General features: G+C 57.9%; 1 protein-coding gene across 14 annotated transcripts in view; it reads left to right on the top strand.

Annotated features, from left to right (window-relative positions):
* Tns1 (tensin 1) overlaps positions 1 to 19,945 on the top strand; it is a 214,310-nt gene that overhangs the window by 113,291 nt on the left and 81,074 nt on the right. For 10 of the 14 annotated variants that reach the window (XM_046439599.1, XM_046439596.1, XM_046439597.1 and 7 more), the window contains 11 exons: positions 1,513 to 1,554; positions 2,221 to 2,271; positions 7,664 to 7,713; positions 9,916 to 10,096; positions 12,102 to 12,152; positions 13,198 to 13,320; positions 13,689 to 13,753; positions 15,164 to 15,247; positions 18,654 to 18,766; positions 19,157 to 19,217; positions 19,409 to 19,484. In XM_046439599.1, coding sequence (XP_046295555.1) covers positions 1,513 to 1,554; positions 2,221 to 2,271; positions 7,664 to 7,713; positions 9,916 to 10,096; positions 12,102 to 12,152; positions 13,198 to 13,320; positions 13,689 to 13,753; positions 15,164 to 15,247; positions 18,654 to 18,766; positions 19,157 to 19,217; positions 19,409 to 19,484 — 897 coding nt within the window. Of the gene's footprint in view, positions 1 to 1,512; positions 1,555 to 2,220; positions 2,272 to 2,955; positions 3,112 to 3,406; positions 3,731 to 6,051; positions 6,435 to 7,663; positions 7,714 to 9,915; positions 10,097 to 12,101; positions 12,153 to 13,197; positions 13,321 to 13,688; positions 13,754 to 15,163; positions 15,248 to 18,653; positions 18,767 to 19,156; positions 19,218 to 19,408; positions 19,485 to 19,945 lie in introns of those variants that run through there. The other 4 variants (XM_046439598.1, XM_046439607.2, XM_058577443.1 and 1 more) reach the window with 4 other exon arrangements.

Here is a 19,945-nt window from a genome sequence, read left to right as displayed (position 1 = left end):
GGATTAGGGCTGAGCTGGGAGGGGGCAGAAGGTGACATCTTTATGACTCCTCCAGAGCCATCCTCGGGCTTTAGGTGGGGACCCCTGAGAGTGGGGGTGGGGCGTGGCTCACGTGTGCACTGTGTCCCTGGATCCTGTCTCCTTCGCCTCCCACGCTGCCCTGGCCTTTGACTGCTTAGGAAGCCTCAGCCCCATCTCCAGGCAGGGCAGGTAGATGCTTCCAGAAGGAGCATTGCTCCCTCCGGCTCAGCCTGCTTTCCCTCTCCCTGCCCATCTCCGCCCACGGCTCCTCCCCGATGCCCAGCCTTCAGAAGTTCTTGGGTCCATTCCCCTGTGGTCACCAACAGTCATCCCTCCAGTCTGGGGAATGGGTCTGGGGACAGCTATTTCCTGTTCTGAGACCCTCTGTCGTCCACTCTGTCTGGGTGCCTCGTTGCCATGGTCTCCTCCCCTGCACTCGAGCTCCCGTCCTGCCTGAGTCAAGGGCCCACGGCCCCTTCACTGGGCTGGAGAGGGAGCCCTGGACACTGTGGTCAGGAGGTGGGCCTGGGACAGCAGTTCTCCTTCCTGCTGGGGGGCCCCACTTTTCAGGATGCTTTTGTGGGAAGCTCTTCTGTTGGTTTGGGCAGAGGAAGGATGGCTGCAGGGTGACCAGTCCACGGGTGTTTATGGGGACCGCTGCACACCAAGGGTGGTCTCTGGCACAAGAGAGTCTTCAACTGAGTTGGTAAAAATGTTGCTTTGAATCTATTTTGGTTGATGATAGAATAAGAATCACGAGACGATTGTTGGGAAAACAAGGCAGGTCATCCCACCGTGAGATCATTACCCACTCTGGACCCAGGAAGTGCCCCAGATGGCCAGGCAGGGTGGAGTTCAGATCTCCCTACTCGGGTGGACTGGGAGGGCTTCCTGGAGGAGGAAACTCTCTCCAGAGGAAAAGAGGGGAAGTCATCCCACCAGGAAAGACCCAGATGTGGGACCAGGCAAGGAGGGTCCGGGTTTGGTGGAGCTCACTGGAGAAATAGGACCCAGGCAGGTTTCTGTCCCAGGCTACTGTGACTTCATGCAAAGGGCACAAAGTGTGAGCCTGAGATGGGGGTTCAAATCCTGTTGTTCCCTTTAGAGCTGCTGCTTTGGGGACACTCACTGAATTTCTCATCTGGAAAGTGGGCCTAACAGATCACCATGGTCCCTATCTGTCTGGAATCTTGTTGTAAATAAATAGTGCAGGTGAAAATGCCCAGCTGTCAGGAGCAAGACCACTGTACAGTTGTTCCTTGTTGCATTTTGAGGGGACAGTGGCTGTGTGGGTCAGAGGCCAGCACTGGACACCTGGCGAGGGTCCTTGCTGAAGGCCTGTAGAACTGGATGATTCTGATACTAAGAGGATCGACTTCATTTTCCAAATGTTGCCTCCCAAGCCTGGGGATAGCCAGGTCCCTGTTGCAGCCACCAGCCCTGAGGACAGTATGCCTGAGGCCTCACACTGTTCTCTGCCTTTGTCCACAGCCCATCACCACTGAGAGTGCCCTAAAGAATGTAATGGACACAGTAAGTGACAGCAGGCTGGCTGGGTACCACGTGTCAGCCTGGGCAAGACTCAGAGGCTGGGGAGCGCAAGGGGATGTGGCCCAAATTGGACAGATGTGGCTGGGACATCCTGCTGGGGTAGATTTGGTGTTCTTGGGGAAACTGGCAGGATGCTGGTGACCCTGGTGACCTTGAGAGGTGAGCAGGTGGAGGGGGAGGGGGCAGCTGTGAGGAAGGGTTAAAAGCGGGCTTCTGTATTAACTATGTAGAATGTGGGGAAGCTCTTTCCAAACAGAGCTTTCTGACTTAGCAGACAGACAGACACCCTCCGGGCCCAGCGGGAGAGGAAGGGGGGGCTCTGCAGCGGAGAAACTGAGGCGAGCCCCTGAGAGGGGTCTCCTGGCAGTGGCCAGCATGAAACTCCAGGTTTGGATCGGGGGACTTGAGATCAAATCCCGACTGTGCCGAGGTTCTAATTGTGTGCAGGGCATGAGGCAGCATCTCCAGCAGGAGTGTCCTGGGATGGAAATGGGCGGGTTCGGCCAGCTCGAGGGCCCTCGGTGAACAGAAATGGGTTAAAACAGACAACACAAGTTTCCGGGGCCCTTCTGCCAACCCCCTCACCCCTGGCACCTCCAGCAGGGGTGGCTGAGATGCCCTCTCTGACTGCCGTCCTTCTGTCTACAGGGAGAAGGAGCCTCCCGGGGTGGAAATTCACGGAAAAGTCTGGAAGAAGAGGTGAGTGTGGGAGGGAGAGGAGGAAGTGATGGGGCCCTGGCTCCCTGGGGTGATGGGTGGGAGGTGGATGAGGGCTCAGACCTGTCTTGCCATGTGGGTCTGTCTGATCCCCTTTCTAGGGACATGCCTGTGGGCTGGCTAGTGGCGAGCAGTGTGGGAAGGACGAGGCATGGGCAGAGGCACGGCAGGAGGGACCGGGCTGAGCAGAGGGCCTGGCTCCTAGCCTGGCTGGGCGGGAAAGTGGCAGGGCATGGCAGAGTCCCCCGTGGGGCTTGACGGAGAGGAAGCTGGAAGTGGGGCTTGCGGGTCCCCTGGGCTCTTTCTGCTTTGCGTTTTGGTGAGAGGACAGAGGCCAGTTCCCTACATGGAAGGACCCCCGAGAAGGGCGCGGGGCTCTCCAGGAGCCTGCTCTGAGCTGGGTTTATCTCCATGCCCTCAGGGCAGACCCAACCCAGGTGGCTTCTCCTGTCCTCCCTGCCCCCTCTGACAACGGGCCCCAGTGCTGGCCTCCCCAGCCAGCCTCACCGCCCGCTCCGTGGAGGAACAGGGAGTGGTTTTGGCGGTTGGCACAGGGGGAGCTGTTGATGGCACGAGGCCCTATCATCTGACAGCTGCCTGACCCACGGTGGGGAGGGTGCTGGAGGGAGGTGCTGGGGGAGGTGGGGGAGGCAGCTCCTGCAGGCGGCCACACTCCTGCGGTGAGCCCACGGCCACTGCCACGCTGCCTTGGGGCTGCCTGCGTGCCCAGATATACGGAGCGGAGTTATCCAGAGGCTGCACGGGGCCCCCAGGAGGAGCGGCAGCATGCCTCTTAAGTTGGGGGCGAAGGCTATGTTCAAGGTGTGTGTGCGTCCTGCCACTGTGGAGGCGTGTACTGGGGAGGGGCTTCTGTCCAGGTTTGTCATGTTCCTGGGTTGGAGGGTCTGGGGAGATTAATATGTTGTCTTGTGGAGAATGAATTAGCTTTAGGTAGCCAGAGCATATACTATGTGCTCAATAAATGTGAACCATTCTTACGACTGCTAGTTTGATTAGGGAAAAGGGTGGGCTGGGTGTTTCAGATCCTCCTGACTCCCCTCTCTAGAGGCTGACCCTATTTTATAGATGAGGAGACAGAGGCGTGGGCAAGTCTGTGAGTGCCACTCCATCCCTTTGTGAATTGTCACTTGGATCTGGTGTCATCCAAGACTCCTGTCCCTTGGCCAGGGGACAGGGTCATAGCCAGTGAACCAAACCATGAAGCTTGGGCACATTTGGAAGCCTAGAGCTGCTGCCCTCTACTTCGATTCTGGGCCAGACAGAGCCTATAAATGACAGCTGCAGCAAGAGAGAGAGGTTAGACCTCATGAAGAACTGAAGACTGCAAAGTTGTATTTGACCTTGGTGCCTATGGGACCGTTTAGGAAGATGGAAGGCCTTTTATCTTTGTAGGGGAACGTTTTGTTGATCTGGGATGAAGGTGTGTGTGAGTTTGTGTGTTGGGTGGGTCAGGGTGTTGTCTGGTCTGGAGACAGAAGGGCACCATGAGTCTCGCTGGTCTGGTTGAGGGAGTGTGTGGAAGGTGAGCAGCCTTCCACAGGGGGCAGCCCCGAAGATGGCCCGCAGATTGCTGGGGAGGAAGGACGCTTTGCTCCTGACTCCCGTGGCCACCCTTTCTGACCATTGAGGTGGCCCCCTGGCCAGCCGCGGGCTCTGCTGCTGTCCTCGGGTGAGGAGCGCGCCTGGCGGGCTGCTCTGTTAATGCGTCTGTTGTGGAGCTGTCCCCGCCTCTGGCCAGCGGCCCAGGACCAGCACCGGGAATGGCTGCCACCCCACCCCAGAGCTGGTGCTCAGCGCACTGTGTGGACGGTGCGCTGTGTCGCACTTTGTTTTGGAAAAATCCAGGCTAGTGAGCAGGAAGGAGAGAGGAAGGGATGTGGCTGCAGGGGGCTGGCGTGAAAGTGTGGCCACAGCCCCCAGAGGAGTCGCTGGAATGGGGACAGGCCCTGAGGTCGGTGGTCACCAGTCTCGGCTGCCTGGCACGACCCCTCCACCCCCCCTGCTCCTTACAGACCCTCCTCTCAACCCCTGGGGACTCGGGGTCAGGAAACTGTTTTTGTTTTGGTCCCGAGGTGTGGTGTATGGGCTGTGGACCTCAAGGAAGGCTGGGCTTCCCGCCCTGGCTGTGTAGCAGGGAAGAGGCAGCAAATAAAGGGGTCTCCAGGGTCGTTGACCTTGAGTCACCCAGGAGTGTCTGAATGAGATCAGACTCCGCCTGCCGTGAGGACCAAGGCAAAAAAATGTTGACAGTCTGTAGCAGGAAGGATGAGGGATAGATACCAGGAGGAACTTCCTGATCATGAGGAAAATAAGACACTGTCTGGGGAAGGCTGTGGAACCTCCTTTCATGGTGCTCTTTTGGCAAAGGAGAGACTGTTTTGGAGATGAGTGTACGGGAGGGTTCTGTTGGGAGCCTAAGGAGTTGGATCAAAAGTTCTATTATTGGTCTGTGTCTTGGGAGGAGCTAGGAAGAAGTTCAAAGATACGTGAGTTAAGGACTTTGAGATCCCCAGAGAGGAAAAGAATAGGATCCCAGGCAGCGGGGAATTTATTTTCCTTTCTAAAATAAAGTTGGTGACGTCCTCTAGTCGTTTTCCCCAGGGTTCTGAGTGGGGCAGGTGGAGACCCTGTAAGCACCATGCTGAGCCCATTTCACAGGTGTGCCAACAAGACGGAGCAGCCCTTCCCCCGGTGGGCCCCTTAGTGGACAGGTTCACTGTACAGTGTGGGACCTGGGGCCAGGGACCTATCCCTCCACTCCCGAGAGCGTGACCTGCACGGAGCCGGGGCCCCTGACAAGGGAACACCCCGGTGATTCATGGTACCCAGATGCCTGGAGCCCTGGACCTGTCCCCCCCCACCCCCTGGCCTCTGCAGAAGCCTACGTGACTAGGTGTGCTTCAGCCCCTGGCGGGAGGTCCCTTGGGTGTTCTGCCCTCCTCCACTCTCTGAGTTGCTGTGCGCCTCCACCCGACGCGGTGCCCCTGCACGTCTGCTCCCTGCAGCCAGGGTCACGTGCCCCGCGCCCTGCAGAAAACAGGAAGCCCCATGGGTTCGAGGGCAGCCCAGTGATTCATCAGGGGATGACAGTCCAGCTGTTCGTCCCCATCCTCTGCAGTGGGGTCAGTGTCCAGGGCAGCTTCCTGCCGGCCTCCCCGCCCCGCTGCCCGGTGGAGCAAAGCAGGCTTGGACTCTGCCTTATCACCTCTGGAGGCGGCGTGGCCAGACTCTGTTGGGGCCAAGTTTTTATTTATCTTGCCCGGCTTTTTTTGGGGCGGGGAGGCTGAGGAATGTGGAGTGTCGTAAGGTGGGGAAACGGGAGCCAGGTCCCTGGCCCTACTCCCTCTCCTTGCCCCTGCACCTCTGGAGGCTCCAGCCTCCCCGTGGCTCCCAGTTCCCTGGCCAAGCTCGCCTCCGTCCACCCCACCGTCTCCCTCGGGCTCTCTTGGACCCATGTTCTTGGCCACACCTCAGGCCTTGGCTGAGTTGTGGCTTCCAGTTGTTCGAAGCAGCTGTGGTGGCTTCCTCCAAAAGTGGTTGTGGATCAGCAGCAGATGAAACCCAAGGGGTTATTTATAGCAGGGTGGCCCGGGGACCTGGAGCCAGGCCCGGGCCTGGGGAGAGTCAGGGACTCCTCATCAGGGACCAGTGAAATGAGATGGATGAAGTGTTGGATTTCTGCGCTCCTCTGGGTGGGTAGGTTTGGAACAGACTGGTTTGGGGCTTGAGAACCAAACAGCCCTGGACCCCCCACCCCCTGGCCTGACTCATGCAAACCCGAGTCCTGGGGCCAGGAGAGCCGCGGAGGCTGAGGAACTCTCCGCTCAGCAGCCCCACTTGGCTCTTCAGTCCTTGCGCTGTGGTAGCTGCTGAGCCGCTGGGATCCAGAGCAGCCCAGGCAGGCACTCTGGGCACCACCTTCTCCCGCCTGCCTGGGGCAGCTGGTGAAGAGCCCTCCTCTCCGCAAGCTGCCCTAACTTTAGGCTCAGCCGAGAGCTGGGCCTCAGGCCCACTGCCCACCTCGCAGGCACTGCAGGGCCGGCAGAGGGTGAAGGGGCTCCTCGGTCAGGTCCCAGGTCGGAGACTGAATCCTGCTTGGCCATCAGCTTCCCAGGGACTAGGGGGTGAGTCACTCTGCTCTTCACGTCTCCCTCCTTGGCAGACTGTGGTCCTGTCTTCTCCAAGAGCTGGCTGCTAGTGGGTGGTCAGGGAGGGTGGGTTTGGGGGAGGCATGTGGGTACCATGACACTTGGAGGGCTTGAGCCACCTCGACACTGGGTGTCCTGATTCTGCATCTTGTGAGGTGGTTGTAAGGGTAGAGGATGCTGGGAGTAGGGGATGCAGGGTTTGGATTTTTTATAGGGGGAACTGTCCCAACTGCCCTTCCAGCAACTTCCCTTTTAGTTGCGCTTGATTCAGTGGCAGTAACGGGAGCACCAGCTGTCATCTGCTGATGCCAGGCATAAGGAAAGGGCGTTGCATGCACGATTCCTTTGCATCCCCACGCGAGTCTGGAGGGCTGTGCCATCTTACGCGTGACATTTCACAAGGCTCAGGGGGTTAAGTCACCCTCAAGTTTGCCCAGTAGGGTGCTGGACCAGAGCCTGGGGTCTTGAGGGGCTCTGGTGCTGTGCTCTCAGGGGTGCTGACCCTCTGCTGCCCTGGAAGGTTTGGGGCACCAACTTGGGTCCGTTTGCCTAATCGTGTGCAGTGAGCCACCCAGGAATGGAGTGGGGAGCGGGGGTCATAGTCACTGCATTCTTAGGAGTGTGGCTCAGTGCCGTGGTCCTTGGCTCTGTTCGAATGTGACATGCCTGGCTGTTCTGTCTCAAGACTCTTGGCTGAATGACGGGATGTGGCTGCTTTCAAGGAGGGGAGGGTGTGTGGGATGACAGTGTCAGAGAAGACACGTCCAGAGCTGGACGGGGCACCTCGCCCTCCTCCTCCAGATGCTTTTGGGGTAGTCTGTATTCTTAGGGTCCTACTGCAAGGGTCCGGGAGGTCAGTGGAAAGTGTGTGTCTGTCCCAGTTAATGGAATTTTTGTGTCCCCAGTGCAGGTGGCACCAGCCTGGGAGGGGTGTATTTCTCAACATTGGGGACTTCTTCCTTCTGTCCCTTTGGGGCTCGCCCATGGGCAGGCGGGCTCACGTGGGATTGGCACTGACTGTTTTTGGCTTCATGTTGCTGGGTTGCTGAGGCGTTGGGGTGGCAGGGCTGGAATGTTGGCAGAGAAAGGAGAAGAGGCTGTGTGCTTGGCCGCTGCCCTGTCTGCTCCCGCTCACGGCTCTCGGCTGCTCCCCTCCTGCATCCTGCCTGCCCCCCGTAATGCTGCGTCTCTTCTCTCTTTCCCAGGGCTCCACTAGAGTCACCCCGAGTATCCAGCCCCATCTGCAGCCTGTCAGGTATGCCTGGCCCACCGGGGAAGGGGCAGGGGTGCAGGCAGTGGGGTCACTGTGGGTGTTCTTTATAAGTCTTACCCTTGGGTCCCCAAGACTGAAGTCACAAAGTGAAGGATGGGTAGATGGCCTTGGCCGCCATCACTTTTCGTGTTCCAGGGCTAAGCCAGACCTTGAGCTCATTCTTTATTTACCTGCATGAGCTCATCGAGGCCTTGCACCAGCCCTGCAAGGTACCCGCGTTGGCAGATGAAGAACGGAGTTTCAGAGGGAAAAGTTGACTTCTTAAAGGTCACACAGCCATCCAGAAGCAGGAGTGGGGACCTCTGGCCTCGAGGCCTGTGCTAGATCTCCTTGTCCACGGATGGGGTTTCCGATGGTGGGGAGGTTTATAAAAGGGGTCTGTGTGTGTGTGAGGGGTCCTCAGGGGGGGCCGTGCCTCACCCATCCAGACTGATATATCTGCGTCCATATTCTCTGGCTTGGGTCCCCACCTTCTCTGCCTCACCTTCACCCCCTGAAGCTTTTGGGATTAGTGAGAATGGCAGCTTTGGCGGGGGGCTTAATCCCCTGGAGGCTGTGACTCAGCTGCCCACCGGTGGAAGTGGGTTTTTAGAGGACCCTGTCTTTCCCCTGTGGCTGTAAACAACTGACTTGGGGCAGCCTGGGTGTGATTCTGAGTTTGCCCAGATGGTGGCGCTGTTCTGCCTTCGCATCCTTCCTGGGAAGGACCCCGAGCGCCAGGCAGGTCAGTGCCCAGGATGGGCTGCACCTGACTGTTGCCGATGGCGACAGCGTCCCCCTTCCTTCCCCTGCTGTGCTGAAGGAGAAGCTGGAAAGAGGAGCTGACCTTCAGTGTTTGTCTGACAGTGCAGTCCCTTCCCTGGAGCCAGGACAGAGGGGCTTTGGAGGGTGGGGAGGAAAGTGGACCAGGCTTCCTGCTTTCATATCCCTTTTGGGGGGTGTAAGTGCTTGTGACTTCTTGTCCCAGGCTGTCCTTGGGTCAGCATTGTCCTGGGGTCTGAGCCCCACACCAGTGGCTGCTGGGAGAAGCTTATCATGGGAACAAGGAGTGGCGGGGGCTCAGAGGTCCAACTCACACTGGGCTCCTTTCCCCTGACCTCTGTTCCATCTACCACTCAGTCCCCTCTCTGTCATCCCACCAGGGAGAGGCCATTGTCATCCTTGACAGGCCCCTTTCCATCCCCATTTAAGCACCTGGGACCTGATCAACCCTAATGGAGATCTGGATTCTTCTAGGCTCCTTGATGTCCTGGGGCTTGTATTCCCCAGTGCCAGAGTCCCCATCCCTTTAAAATACCCTGGCCAGTGCCGTGGTATCCTGCTGTGGTGGAAGGTGAACCAAATGGAATCCAAGTGTTGCCGACCTCGGGTAGAGAGGACAGTGACACCAGAGGTGACAAGGTGCAGCGTGGGAGGGTGCGGCTGCCTCCCCAGGCCAGAGGGGGCTTCCCCAGTGCATCCTGGACCCTTCCCCTGGAGGAAAATCCTGGAGAGGTGTCAAGATACGAGTCCCCTGCTCCCCTTACCCGGTGCCCAGGGGAGGGCCAGCTGCCCAGCCCTGGGGTCTCCCCACCTCTTCTGAGAACCCCCCACCACAACAGCACCAAAGACTCTGCACTCCCTTCATTTCCTGGATCCTTAGAAACAGGGAGTCCACAGCGGAGAAGCAGCTCTGGCAGGTGATAGCAGAGCCAGAGGCGGGGGGAGCCAGGGAAAGGAGGACAGGAGCCTGCCTCCCAGGGCTGGAATGTGCACTGTGGTCTGGCTCACCTGGAGCCTCGGGGAGCATATCACCTGAGCTTCCCTTCTCTTGGGAGGCCTCCCGGCCCCTCCAGAGCTCCAGCAGAGAAGACAGCCGTCCGGGGTGCTGGGGTGCTGGGGACCACCCGGCCCAGCTCTCTGTCCTTTCACAGGTTGAGTCACAGGTTGATGGGGACCTGGAATTGGGGTCCTCGTCATTTGGTTGTGACACGGTCTGAGGTCCTCGCCAGCCCCTGCCCAGCTGTCTGTCTGGTGCTCAGGCTGGCTGCATAGGCTTTGCCACGGGAAGCCTCTGGCCTTGGCCCTGGGCTGGGGATCAGCATGCTCCGCGGCCTGGATGTGGGGAACCCCACGAGGTGTCGGGGTACAACTACCTGGTGCTTGTATCGGGAGATTCTGATGTGGACCCCCATCTTCCCACAGTCCCCCTAGAAACCTGAGTGTGAGCCGGACCATGGAGGACAGCTGTGAGCTGGACCTGGTGTACGTCACAGAGAGGATCATTGCTGTGTCCTTCCCCAGCACAGCCAATGAGGAGAACTTCCGGAACAACCTCCGGGAGGTGGCCCAGATGCTCAAGTCCAAACATGGAGGCAGCTACCTGGTGAGGACAGGGCACCCTTGATCTGGTGCCCCTCTGCCCTTTCATCTGCGGGCGGCCTCTTCACTCCTGGAGTCTCTGTCCCCCGGTCCTTGGCCGGTGTGTCCTCTTTCCTTTAGCTCTGGAATCTCATGTGGCCTGAGTTGTCACTCCCTTTCCTGCCTGAGTCCATTCTGAGGAGCGTACCTGCAGCCAGAGTGTCGCACTGGGAAGTGTGTGTGTGTGTGTGTGTGTGTGTGTGTGTGTGTGGACCAGAAGAGAATAACAACCCTAGTTCATGTCCTTAAGCACTTGCTATAAGCCAGGCCCTGTTCAGCCCTGGAAAGGGGACCCTTGCTGGAGCAGAGGTGAGGTATTTGCCTCAGGCCACGGGGTCAGTGGCAGACCCAGTTCAGCATCTGTGCTTCTGAGAAGTCTTTGGGCAGAGTCGGGGTTACATGTGTCTTTGGAGACCTGGTGGCTGGCTCAGAAGACACCTGACGTGGGTGGGTGGCTGGTGAAGGTCCCCTCTAAAGCAGGAAGGCTGACCTGGCCCTGGCTCCAGGTCGGTGTTGCAAGGGGGTGCATGTGAGCTGGACCCACAGGCCACATGTCCCCTTGAAGGGGTGCTGCAGGGGAGCAGAGGTGGGCAGGAGGAGGCCATGAGGGTCCCAGGGTTGGGTAATGGACGACCACAAACTGCATGGATTCAAACGACAGAAGCTTATTGCCTCTCGGTTCTGGAGGCCAGCAGCAGAAATCGGGGCGTCCTCGGGCCATGCTCCCTCTGAATCCCCGAGGGAAAGTCCTTCCTTGCCCCTTTGCAGCTTCTGGTGCTCCCAGCACTGGCTGGCTCCCCTTGGCTGGGTGCATCTCTCGGTTCTCTGCCCCCTTCACATGGCTCTATTCCCTGTCTCTGTGCGTCTTCCTCAGACTGTGAAGACATTAGTCATCGGGTTTAGTGCCCAGCCTAAATCCAGGATGTCTGTTATCAAGATCCTCAACTACTTACAAAGGACCTATTTCCAAATAAGGTCACATTCTGAAGTTCTGAGTGGGTGTGAATTTGGGGGGCACTGTTCAACCCACTGTAGAAGCTCGTCCACCTGCTGTATTGGGGCATTGTTAAGAGCCGGGCTTTAAACGTCCAAAAGCCAGGGTTCCAATTCTGGCTCTGTGCTCACTGTTTCTATGATCTGCCTCAGGCTTCCCCTCTGTAGAATGGGCCTAGTAACACTCTCCTTTTTAGGGCTATTGGGAGAGATAGGTAGGGTTGGCAGAGGGCGAGTGCTCATTGAGTGGCAGCCATGGTTAATATAACAAGGTGTGTTTCTTTATGGGGTGCAGGAGTGGACGAGAGCCGCCTGAGACCCTTCCTTACTTTAGGAGTCCAGGATTCCGTGTCACCTCTGTGCTCTGTCCTGGCTCCCTCCCTCCTGCTGGGTGTAGGTTCTGCTCTCCCAGGAGGTGACAGTGGTTTCCCCAGCTGTGGGCTGGAGGTGGGCAGCTCTGCCCACCCCTTAGGGGGTGGAGAGAGGACTGCCAGAGACTGGGGGTTCCACAGGGTGCAGTCAGGCATGGAAGGGCCTGTGCTGGGAGGGGTGCGTCCCTGGTGTCTGGTGAGGAGACGTTGCATTGTCTCAGGGGGAGGCTCGGAGTCAGCATGTGATGCGGAAACCAGAGACGGCCACCAGCTGTCCTTCAGAACCCCGGGCTCCCTTCCACCTTTCCCTTCCTCTGGTCAGGATGTCCGCGCGGAAGGGCATGCCTGGGGCCTGCATCTCTCTTTCCCCTTTTCCCTGAGGACCTCATTTGAGCTCTTGTTGGTCAGTGCGTGTCCATGGGTGCATCCAGTCTCCATCCGGGGATTGAAGATTCGAGGCAGCACAGGTGGTCCAGGGAGCCCCTGGCCCCGAGAGCTCAGCGGGCTCTTGAGAGGAGTGGTAATGACACCACCCTTCCCATGTGACCGGGGCTTCCTGGCACCCTCTGCTCTTCACTCATGGTCACTTTCTCTGTCTCCTCCTAGCTGTTCAATCTCTCTGAGCGAAGACCTGACATCACAAAGCTCCATTCCAAGGTGAGCTGACGGCCGTTTTGGGGTGACTTTCCTCCTGGGAGAGGAGAAGAGACCCCCTTCCGTGGTTCCTTCATTGGAATCTTGGGGGAAAGCACCAACTGACAGTTGGAAAAAACTACTTAAAGTCCAAGTGCCATCTTAGATCTGGAAAAGGACAGTAACACATTGATTAATTCCATAATGTAAACTGCGTGGGGCAGAGCTCGGTGCAGTGGCGTCCTACCCGGGTCCGCCCCCCGGGAGCCCGCGAGGCCTCTGGAGGGGGTGGAATTGTGAGATTTCATGCGGTTGGGCATGGCAGCTTTGATGTTCCTGCCACAGTGACTACTTGGTCTGCTCCGTGGGTTGTGCGGGGCTTTGCCACGAATGTCTGCTCCCATCCTGGATTCTGGGGCCTGTTGCTGTGTGATCTTGGGCTGGTGGCAGACTTCCCTGAGATTGCACCCCTGAGAGTGGGTGGTCTGGGTTAGGTGTGCTCCAGGGGACCCTCCAGGCTCTCGTTTACTTTAAGTCTGTGAGTTTGGAAAAGTTCTGAGGAGCCAGAAGACCTTCAGACGGCTTTCGACTGGCTCCCAAAGTGGGTGGCCCGACTGTCCAGGGCCTGGAGGAGAGCGGTGAAGCCACAGAGCCCTTTGCCTTTCCTCTCCTGTCCTGCTCCAGGCCTCGGGGCCATGGGTGGCAGGGGAGCTTGAGGGCCATGCTCGTAGCTCCTCTGAATGTTTGAGCTCACTCACGAGCTGCAGACCTCAGGGTCCTTGGCTCCAAGCCTTTGCTTGGCACATAGATGAGGAAACTGAGGCTGGGAGGGGGACATGGCTCGCCTTAGACCCCCACAGTGAGTCTGGGCTGGAGCTGAGACTTGGGCCTGGGGGCTCCTTCCTGGCCCATGACCTTGACCTCCACACCTTGCCTCCCAGCAAGGCTGACAAGCAGGGAGGGACTGTTGGGCTGCTGGGACCACCTGGTACTGGTGGTTGGTGCGCAGTGCCCCGGTGGCCGGGTTGACTCCTGGGCGTCCTCTTCTCTCTCCTGGCTCTGGCCTCAGGTACTGGAATTTGGCTGGCCTGACCTACATACCCCGGCCCTCGAGAAGATCTGCAGCATCTGCAAGGCCATGGACACCTGGCTCAACTCAGACCCGCACAACGTCGTCGTTCTACACAACAAGGTGGGGTGTTGTTGTGGAGGGGGCTGTGCATGCGTGAGCACAAACTGAATGGACTTGGAGGAGTGTGCGAACCTGCCTGTCTTGGATTGCATGAGCACCCAAGTCCATCAATGAGTTTTTACCATTCTAGGGGACAACAGATTCTGTCCCAGGGGTCACCTCCAAGAAGCAGGGCATACCAGCTTAGGTCTTCGGCTATTTTTGGAGACTCGCTCCCCCTTGCCTCCCTCCCCGGAGTCTCCTTCCTCCTGCTCTCTCCTGGAGCCGCGCCCCTCTCTCCAGCCCTTGCTCCCTTCCCTCCTAGGTTTCTGGACAGGCTCTGGGGCGGCAGGGCCGGCCTTAGACATAAAGCCTTCTTCCTCTTCCAGGGAAACCAAGGCAGGATAGGGGTGGTCATCGCAGCTTACATGCACTACAGCAACATTTCTGCCAGGTAAGGGTGCCCGGAGCCTCCCGCCCTCTAACCATCAGCAATAGGACACCCCTCTTCCCACCCACCCATGGTTCCTGCCTTCCCTGGGCTGGGAGGATCTGTTAGAGGGCATGAGAGGTAACCAGGGAGCGTGGGAGACTCAGAACAGGAGATGGTGTGTGCCAGGGCCCTGAGGCAGAAGCCTGTGCACAGAGCTCAGGAGACAGGGGTATTCACCCATCTGGAGCCCTGGTGGGGCCACAGTGGGGGCAACCTCAGTCATGAACACCCCATCTAGCCAGCTTTTGGGGGCCACTTGTCCTTACCCAATTGCCTTCTGATTCCCTGGAAGAGCAGGTAGAAACACTGGATCAGATCAGAACCTGGTGGAATCCTCTAGAAGTTATGTCATCCACCCCTCTGCCTGTGGCCAGCAGGGCCCTGTTCCCACTGGGAGTTTTAGAGCAAGAATAGGAAACAGACAGTGGATGATTCCGGTTCTGGTTCCGTTCTGCAGGAGGCCAAAGATTCATCCACTTCCTCATTTATGTCAGCCACGACTGTTGAGCAACCCTTCTGCCTTGCACCATAGTAGGGAAGACTCTGGTGGCGGTGACTGAGAAAGAATAGAGACAGGGAAAGACAGCGAGGGAGGGGTGCGTGGTCAGGGAGGGCCTGGGGGACAGGCAACCTGGTGCAGACACCCCACGCAGGGCTGAGTCCCGTGAAGTCTGGGGAGGGTCTCGCAGGCCGAGTGCAGGGGCAGGACCCAGCCCATGGGGGGGGGGTGCAGGAGGCTGGGGCCTTGGAGCCAGGGAAGGTGGGTGGGGGGAGCTGGAAGGACAGAGCCATTTGGCCTTGAGGGCCTTGCTGAGGACCTTGGAAGAAGTCACAGGAGAGTCAAGAGCAGAGAAGCTGCGTGATCTGTCTTTTCATTTCAAAATGTTCTCTCTGAGCACTGTGAGGGTGAACCTCTGGCAGAGGGCTAGTTTGATGACCTGGGAAGTCCAACCCAGCGGCATCTTCTTAGTGACAAACATGCCCCGTGTGCCTCTGTGTGTTCACATGTGCACCTTTTTGGGTGTCATCTCGCTTAAGCTCCATAAAGCTTTTGAGGAAGGTGCAATGATCAGCCTCACTGGACAGGTGAGAGAGATGAGGTCGAGAAGGGCACACGGGGTCAGTAATGGGGGACTTGGTGTGGCTCCCAGGCCCCCTGGCTCTGAAGTCCCGGGCTGAGCACTGCACCTCACAGGTTGGACAGATGCTGGAGCACTCTTCTCCTGAAAGCTTCTCAGCCCAGCAAGCCTGTTCCTCCTGCTGGGCACCAGGACTGCTGGTGGGCTCTGCAGCTCTAGGAAGCAAGAATCGGGAGACAAGGGGCCCTGGGGTGTGGGGGTTGGCTTGTCTGACCACTGTCTCTCCCCACAGTGCTGACCAAGCTCTGGATCGGTTTGCAATGAAGCGGTTCTATGAGGATAAGATCATACCCATTGGGCAGCCATCTCAGAGAAGGTGGGTCTCCAGGTCCTGTGTGTGTGTGTGTGTGTGTGCGCACTTCCTCTCCCTGGGGAGTCTTGTATACTCACAGGGGGTGGAGCGGCTGCTTAGGGAGAGGTGTGTCCAGCACATGTGCTCAGTCTGGAGAGGACACAGGTGAGCCCATGGGCAGGCTGAGTGTGCCCACAGGTTGGCATGGCAGTTGGTTCCTGAGGCCTGGGTCAGAGCGCAGACCGTCCCAGGAGGGCATCAGTCTGGGGATAGAAGGTGCCTCTTTAAGAAGGCACGTGCTGTCCTGGCCCTGGTGGCTGGATTGCTTCAGCGTGTGGATGAGTCTCCAGGAAGCTGATGTCACTGCCACCATCATGGAAGGTCACAGAGACTCAAGATAAGAGTCACCTTCTACTGGGAGAGTTTAAAATATTTCTTGGGGGGCCCGGAACCACATGGGCATGTTGGAGTCTCCTAAGAGCCCACGCAGACGCAGGATGGGGATGGATTGATTCATTCATTTGGCAAAAGTCGAGGTTCTCTACTACAACCCCACACACTGGGACATCTAGGTGAACAGGACACAGTCCCTTCCCTTAGTGAGCTGGTGGTCGGTTGAGAGAGATGGACTTTAAACATGTGACCCTGCATACAGGACAATGCCATATAGCAGTGAGTCCTCAAAGGGAAGAGAATGGATCACTGCAGAGACCCAGGGCTGGTGGCAGGGGAATGGGGCTGTTCTAATGGGGACAGCTTGGAGGACCTCTCAGAGGAGACAATTTCGTACGCTGAGATAATGCTTAGCTACCAAATGAAGATCTAGGCATTGTCCTTTGACAGATGAGAAGCCTGAGCCCAGGGAGGGGACATGGCCAGGAGAGAGGCCAGGCAGAGCTGGACGGTACGTGGAGGACTAGAAATAACCAGGTGGGACTCTGGGTGTGCTGCCCACTGTCCTGAGGGATTCTGCTGTGTGGACAGCATGTTCAGTGATGCCTGGTCCATAGGAGGAGATGGGCAATGTCAAGGCCAGGTGGACATTGGGGAGGCTACAGGCAAGATGGTGGGTTAACGCAAGCCCAAACTGTTAGCCTAGAGCACAGGACTCAGGCCCCTTGGCTATGTGGCCAGGACTGGTGGGCCTGCCACCCGCCTGTGACGTGTCAGCACTGTCCTACTCACTGAGGATACAGTGCTAATTTGTCAAGCAAGGACATGGAGCTGAGCTTCTAGGGGATGACACCCAATTTCCCAAACAAAAGGTCATTTTGGACAGTGACAAGTGGCTTTGAAACAACAAACAAAGGTGGAGGGCGAGGGGGCAGATTCCAATGGACAGGCCTCCCGAGGAGGTGACAGGAGGTAGGATCTGAGAGGGAGAGGGACCCACCCAGTGAAGGTCCCGGGGAAAGGATCCAGGCAGAGGTGCAGCAAGGTCAAAGGCCTGGACCTCCCCAGCCTCTTCCTGCAGAGGGTCCCCAGTATGTGTCCCACCACCCTCACCTCGCTTGGCTGGCCTGAAGCTGGCTGCCACGGACTGTTCCTGCCATCACGGCAGGAAGCCCAAGCAGAAGCAAGTGTGTCCTCAGGCAACCCAGTTGTCACAGAACAGCTGAAGGCCAACCTCTGGGTCAGCAGTCAGAGATGGGCGTCTTTCTGGGCAGACAGTCCTGGCTAGGCCTCCAGACGGGGCAGCCATGGGTCAGTGAGAACCTTCCCAGAAAGGGGAGCGCTGGTGGTCAAGGACCAGTTCCCTGGTCCCTGGTGGCCATGCATAGCTGCTGCTGGTCCTGGTCCTGGTATGGCCCTTGACCTTGAAGGATGAGAGCTACTAATGGAGAAGCTTGCTGACCTGATTCTTGGAGGTGGTGGAGCAGCAGAGGCCTGAGATGGAGAGGCACTGTTGTTACCGCTCAGCAAAGGGGTTGTCCGGGTGTTCCCCTGTGTTCGTGCACGGGGCCGCGGGGCGTGTCTGTATGTGCACACTATCTGTGGCTGCCCGGCAGCTCCTATCTGCCCCTGCATCTGCCGAGGGCCGGGCCTCTATCTGCCCACACGTGGAGTGCAGTTGCTGGTTGCCCATGCGTCTGCTGCTGCTTTCCCGCCATGTTGCTGGTGCGGCTTGCAGGGAATCTGGCAGCTGGAGGAGAGGAGAGCGGGAGGGGCAGGGGGAGGGGCTGTGCCTGTAGCTCCTCCATTTATTGTCACGGGCCCCCCCCTGCTCATTGTCCCCAGCACACAGACACATCCTGTTGGCACGATTGGGAGATCTGATGGGAACCGCCATTCTGGGTTTCCGGTTTGAATAATGGGACTGGGGGCTGGGCAGGGGCCTGAATAGGAGCTGGTGCTGCCCATCAGATTATCTTGCTTGGGTAGTCCAAGGTGGCCCCACCCAGCCTCAGGGACAGAGGCCCACTGGTCTGGAGGTGGGCCAAGGAGCCAAGAGACAGGCGGGGAGCATTGTCATGGTCAAGCAGTTCCTGTCCCACCCCCCAAAGCCCTGTTGGCTCCTGCAGAGCTTCAGGATGTATTTGGTTGGTCTCCCTGACTCAGCCTGGCACCCTCTGGCCAGTCAGAAAGAGAGGAAGTGCTGACCCATCAATGGTTAGTTCTGCCCCCAGTTCAGACGGTGCACTGAAGCCCAGGCTGCTTCCCCTCTTCCTCCCACCCCCAGCGCTGTGTGTTCTTGCTGTGTGTCTCCAACAACCCTTTCTGGGCCTGCTTTCCCCTCACGGTTTAGAAGAAGGGGAGGTGGGCTAGTTTATTCCATTCTTCCAACAACATCTTTATTTTAAAAATTGGGGGATGCTGACCCTAGAGAGAGGGATACTTATTCACGTTAGTTATCACAAATATCAAGTAAAGTGACAGAAACTGATGGGCTCCATACACTTTAGTGACATAAAGTGAAGGACTGTCATGGTTAAGCTCTTGCTATTTGCTGGACTCACGTGGATGGTGGGGCCTAATGGGAAGCTTGGTATCAGGGTCCACATTGGCCTGGTTTGGCTCCATGTGAGCTGTTAGAGCTGCTTGCTGCCTGGGCAGCCTGCATTGTGCAGGAGGGAGCTGCTAAAGGATGAGGTGCCTGTCACTGTCAGGGGTCAGGGAGGAATTTTTGTCCCCAGGAAGTTCCTGGGCAGCAAGGGAAGCAGGAAAGAGATGCTCACGTTCACCACCAGGGGGCGCAGGAGAACGCCAAGTGGGCTGTTAGCCCCGATCCACTTGGGATCCTTTACCTGCTGTTTTCCCTGTGGGGCTCCGAGCGGCCAGCTAGGCCTGCCCTGGGGCCCAGCCCTCAGCTGCCAGGAGCTCTGGGTGGGGGCCAGAGTTGTGGGGTGCTGAGTAAGAGGGAGGTGGGAGCCACGTTCTTGCAGATGGAAAACCAGGTCCCTCTCCCTGAAGTCACCTCTCCCTGCCCCAGGTATGTGCATTACTTCAGCGGCCTGCTCTCTGGCTCCATCAAAATGAACAACAAGCCCTTGTTTCTGCACCATGTGATCATGCACGGCATCCCCAACTTTGAGTCCAAAGGAGGTACCTGCCCCGAGCCCTCCCTGGGGCCTCCCTTCCCCTCCTCCCTCCTGCCTTGGGTCTTCAGAGGCAGCCTTGGGGCGGGAGGAAGCAAGTCAGCAGCAGAGTCCTAAGGCTTCCACTGGAGCCTCACCTGCATCACTTCCTGAATCTTTTTGAGCTCCAGTCTATTTATCTGCAAAACGAGCTTGGTATTTGCAGTCCCTTCTGGCAGGTGATGTTGGCGGTGGCAATGTCTTGTCCACTTAAAATGCCTTATGAATAAAAGTTAGTATTTCTTCTCCTTTCTGCTTGCTTTTTTTCTCTGTCCTCATACCCCCCTTCCTTTCTTCCTTCCTTTCTCGCCTTGTTTTCTCCTCCGCCTGCTGTTCCTAACACCACCTTCTCTGACAGGGTGTCGGCCTTTTCTCCGCATCTACCAGGCCATGCAACCTGTGTACACGTCTGGCATCTAGTAAGTATTCTATGGGAGGCCAGGGAGGGCCACGGCCCAAGGCCGGGCACAGGGAAGGTGGGAGGGAGGCTGCCTCGACTTCTCGAGAGCAGCGGGGAAGGGAGGCAGTCAGGGAGGCCCGCGCAGGCCTGGGCAGAGGGGCAGAGGGAGAGCAGCGGCACGCTCTTCCTCTGCCACCCTCTGTGCCTTAGCAACATCCCGGGGGACAGCCAGACGAGCATCTGCATCACCATTGAGCCAGGACTGCTCCTGAAGGGAGACATCTTGGTGAGTGCCGCCCTCCGTCTCAAGCCCACCCTTTTCCCTTTCCGGCTCCCTCCTACCCTAGGGACAGGACAGCCACTCCCGGTGGGCTCAGGACTTGGAACTGAAGGCTCCCAGGGTTCCTTCAAGACCTTCCGGTCTCAGACAGCCCTGGCCTGGTCCCTTCCCTGCCCTGGTGTCCCTTCCCTGGGCCGACCTTTTGTCCTGGGACATCTCCAGGGAAACCCAGTCAGTGTGAGCTGATACCACCTAGCTCCCTCCTGGTGACAAGGACCCCCTCCATTCTAACTTCAGCCGCTCTGGGGCACTTCAAACCTGCTTTTCCTTTTGGGATTCCAATCTGTCTGTGGGAACTTCTTGGCAGGACAGTTTTGTTCCTACAAGTCTCTCAGGTGTTCTAGAATCTTCCCCAGAGAGTTCTAAGTTCCTGTTTGGTGTTGGTGACTGCTCTTTCCTGGGTTTGC

The sequence above is a fragment of the Marmota monax genome, unplaced genomic scaffold (assembly GCF_021218885.2).
Source record: "Marmota monax isolate L192 unplaced genomic scaffold, Marmota_monax_Labrador192_F-V1.1 WCK01_AAM20220418_F8-fsc00041, whole genome shotgun sequence".
Taxonomy (NCBI): domain Eukaryota; kingdom Metazoa; phylum Chordata; class Mammalia; order Rodentia; family Sciuridae; genus Marmota; species Marmota monax.
The sequence above is the reverse complement of the archived record's forward strand: the minus strand, read 5'-3'. Positions and strand labels throughout refer to the sequence as shown.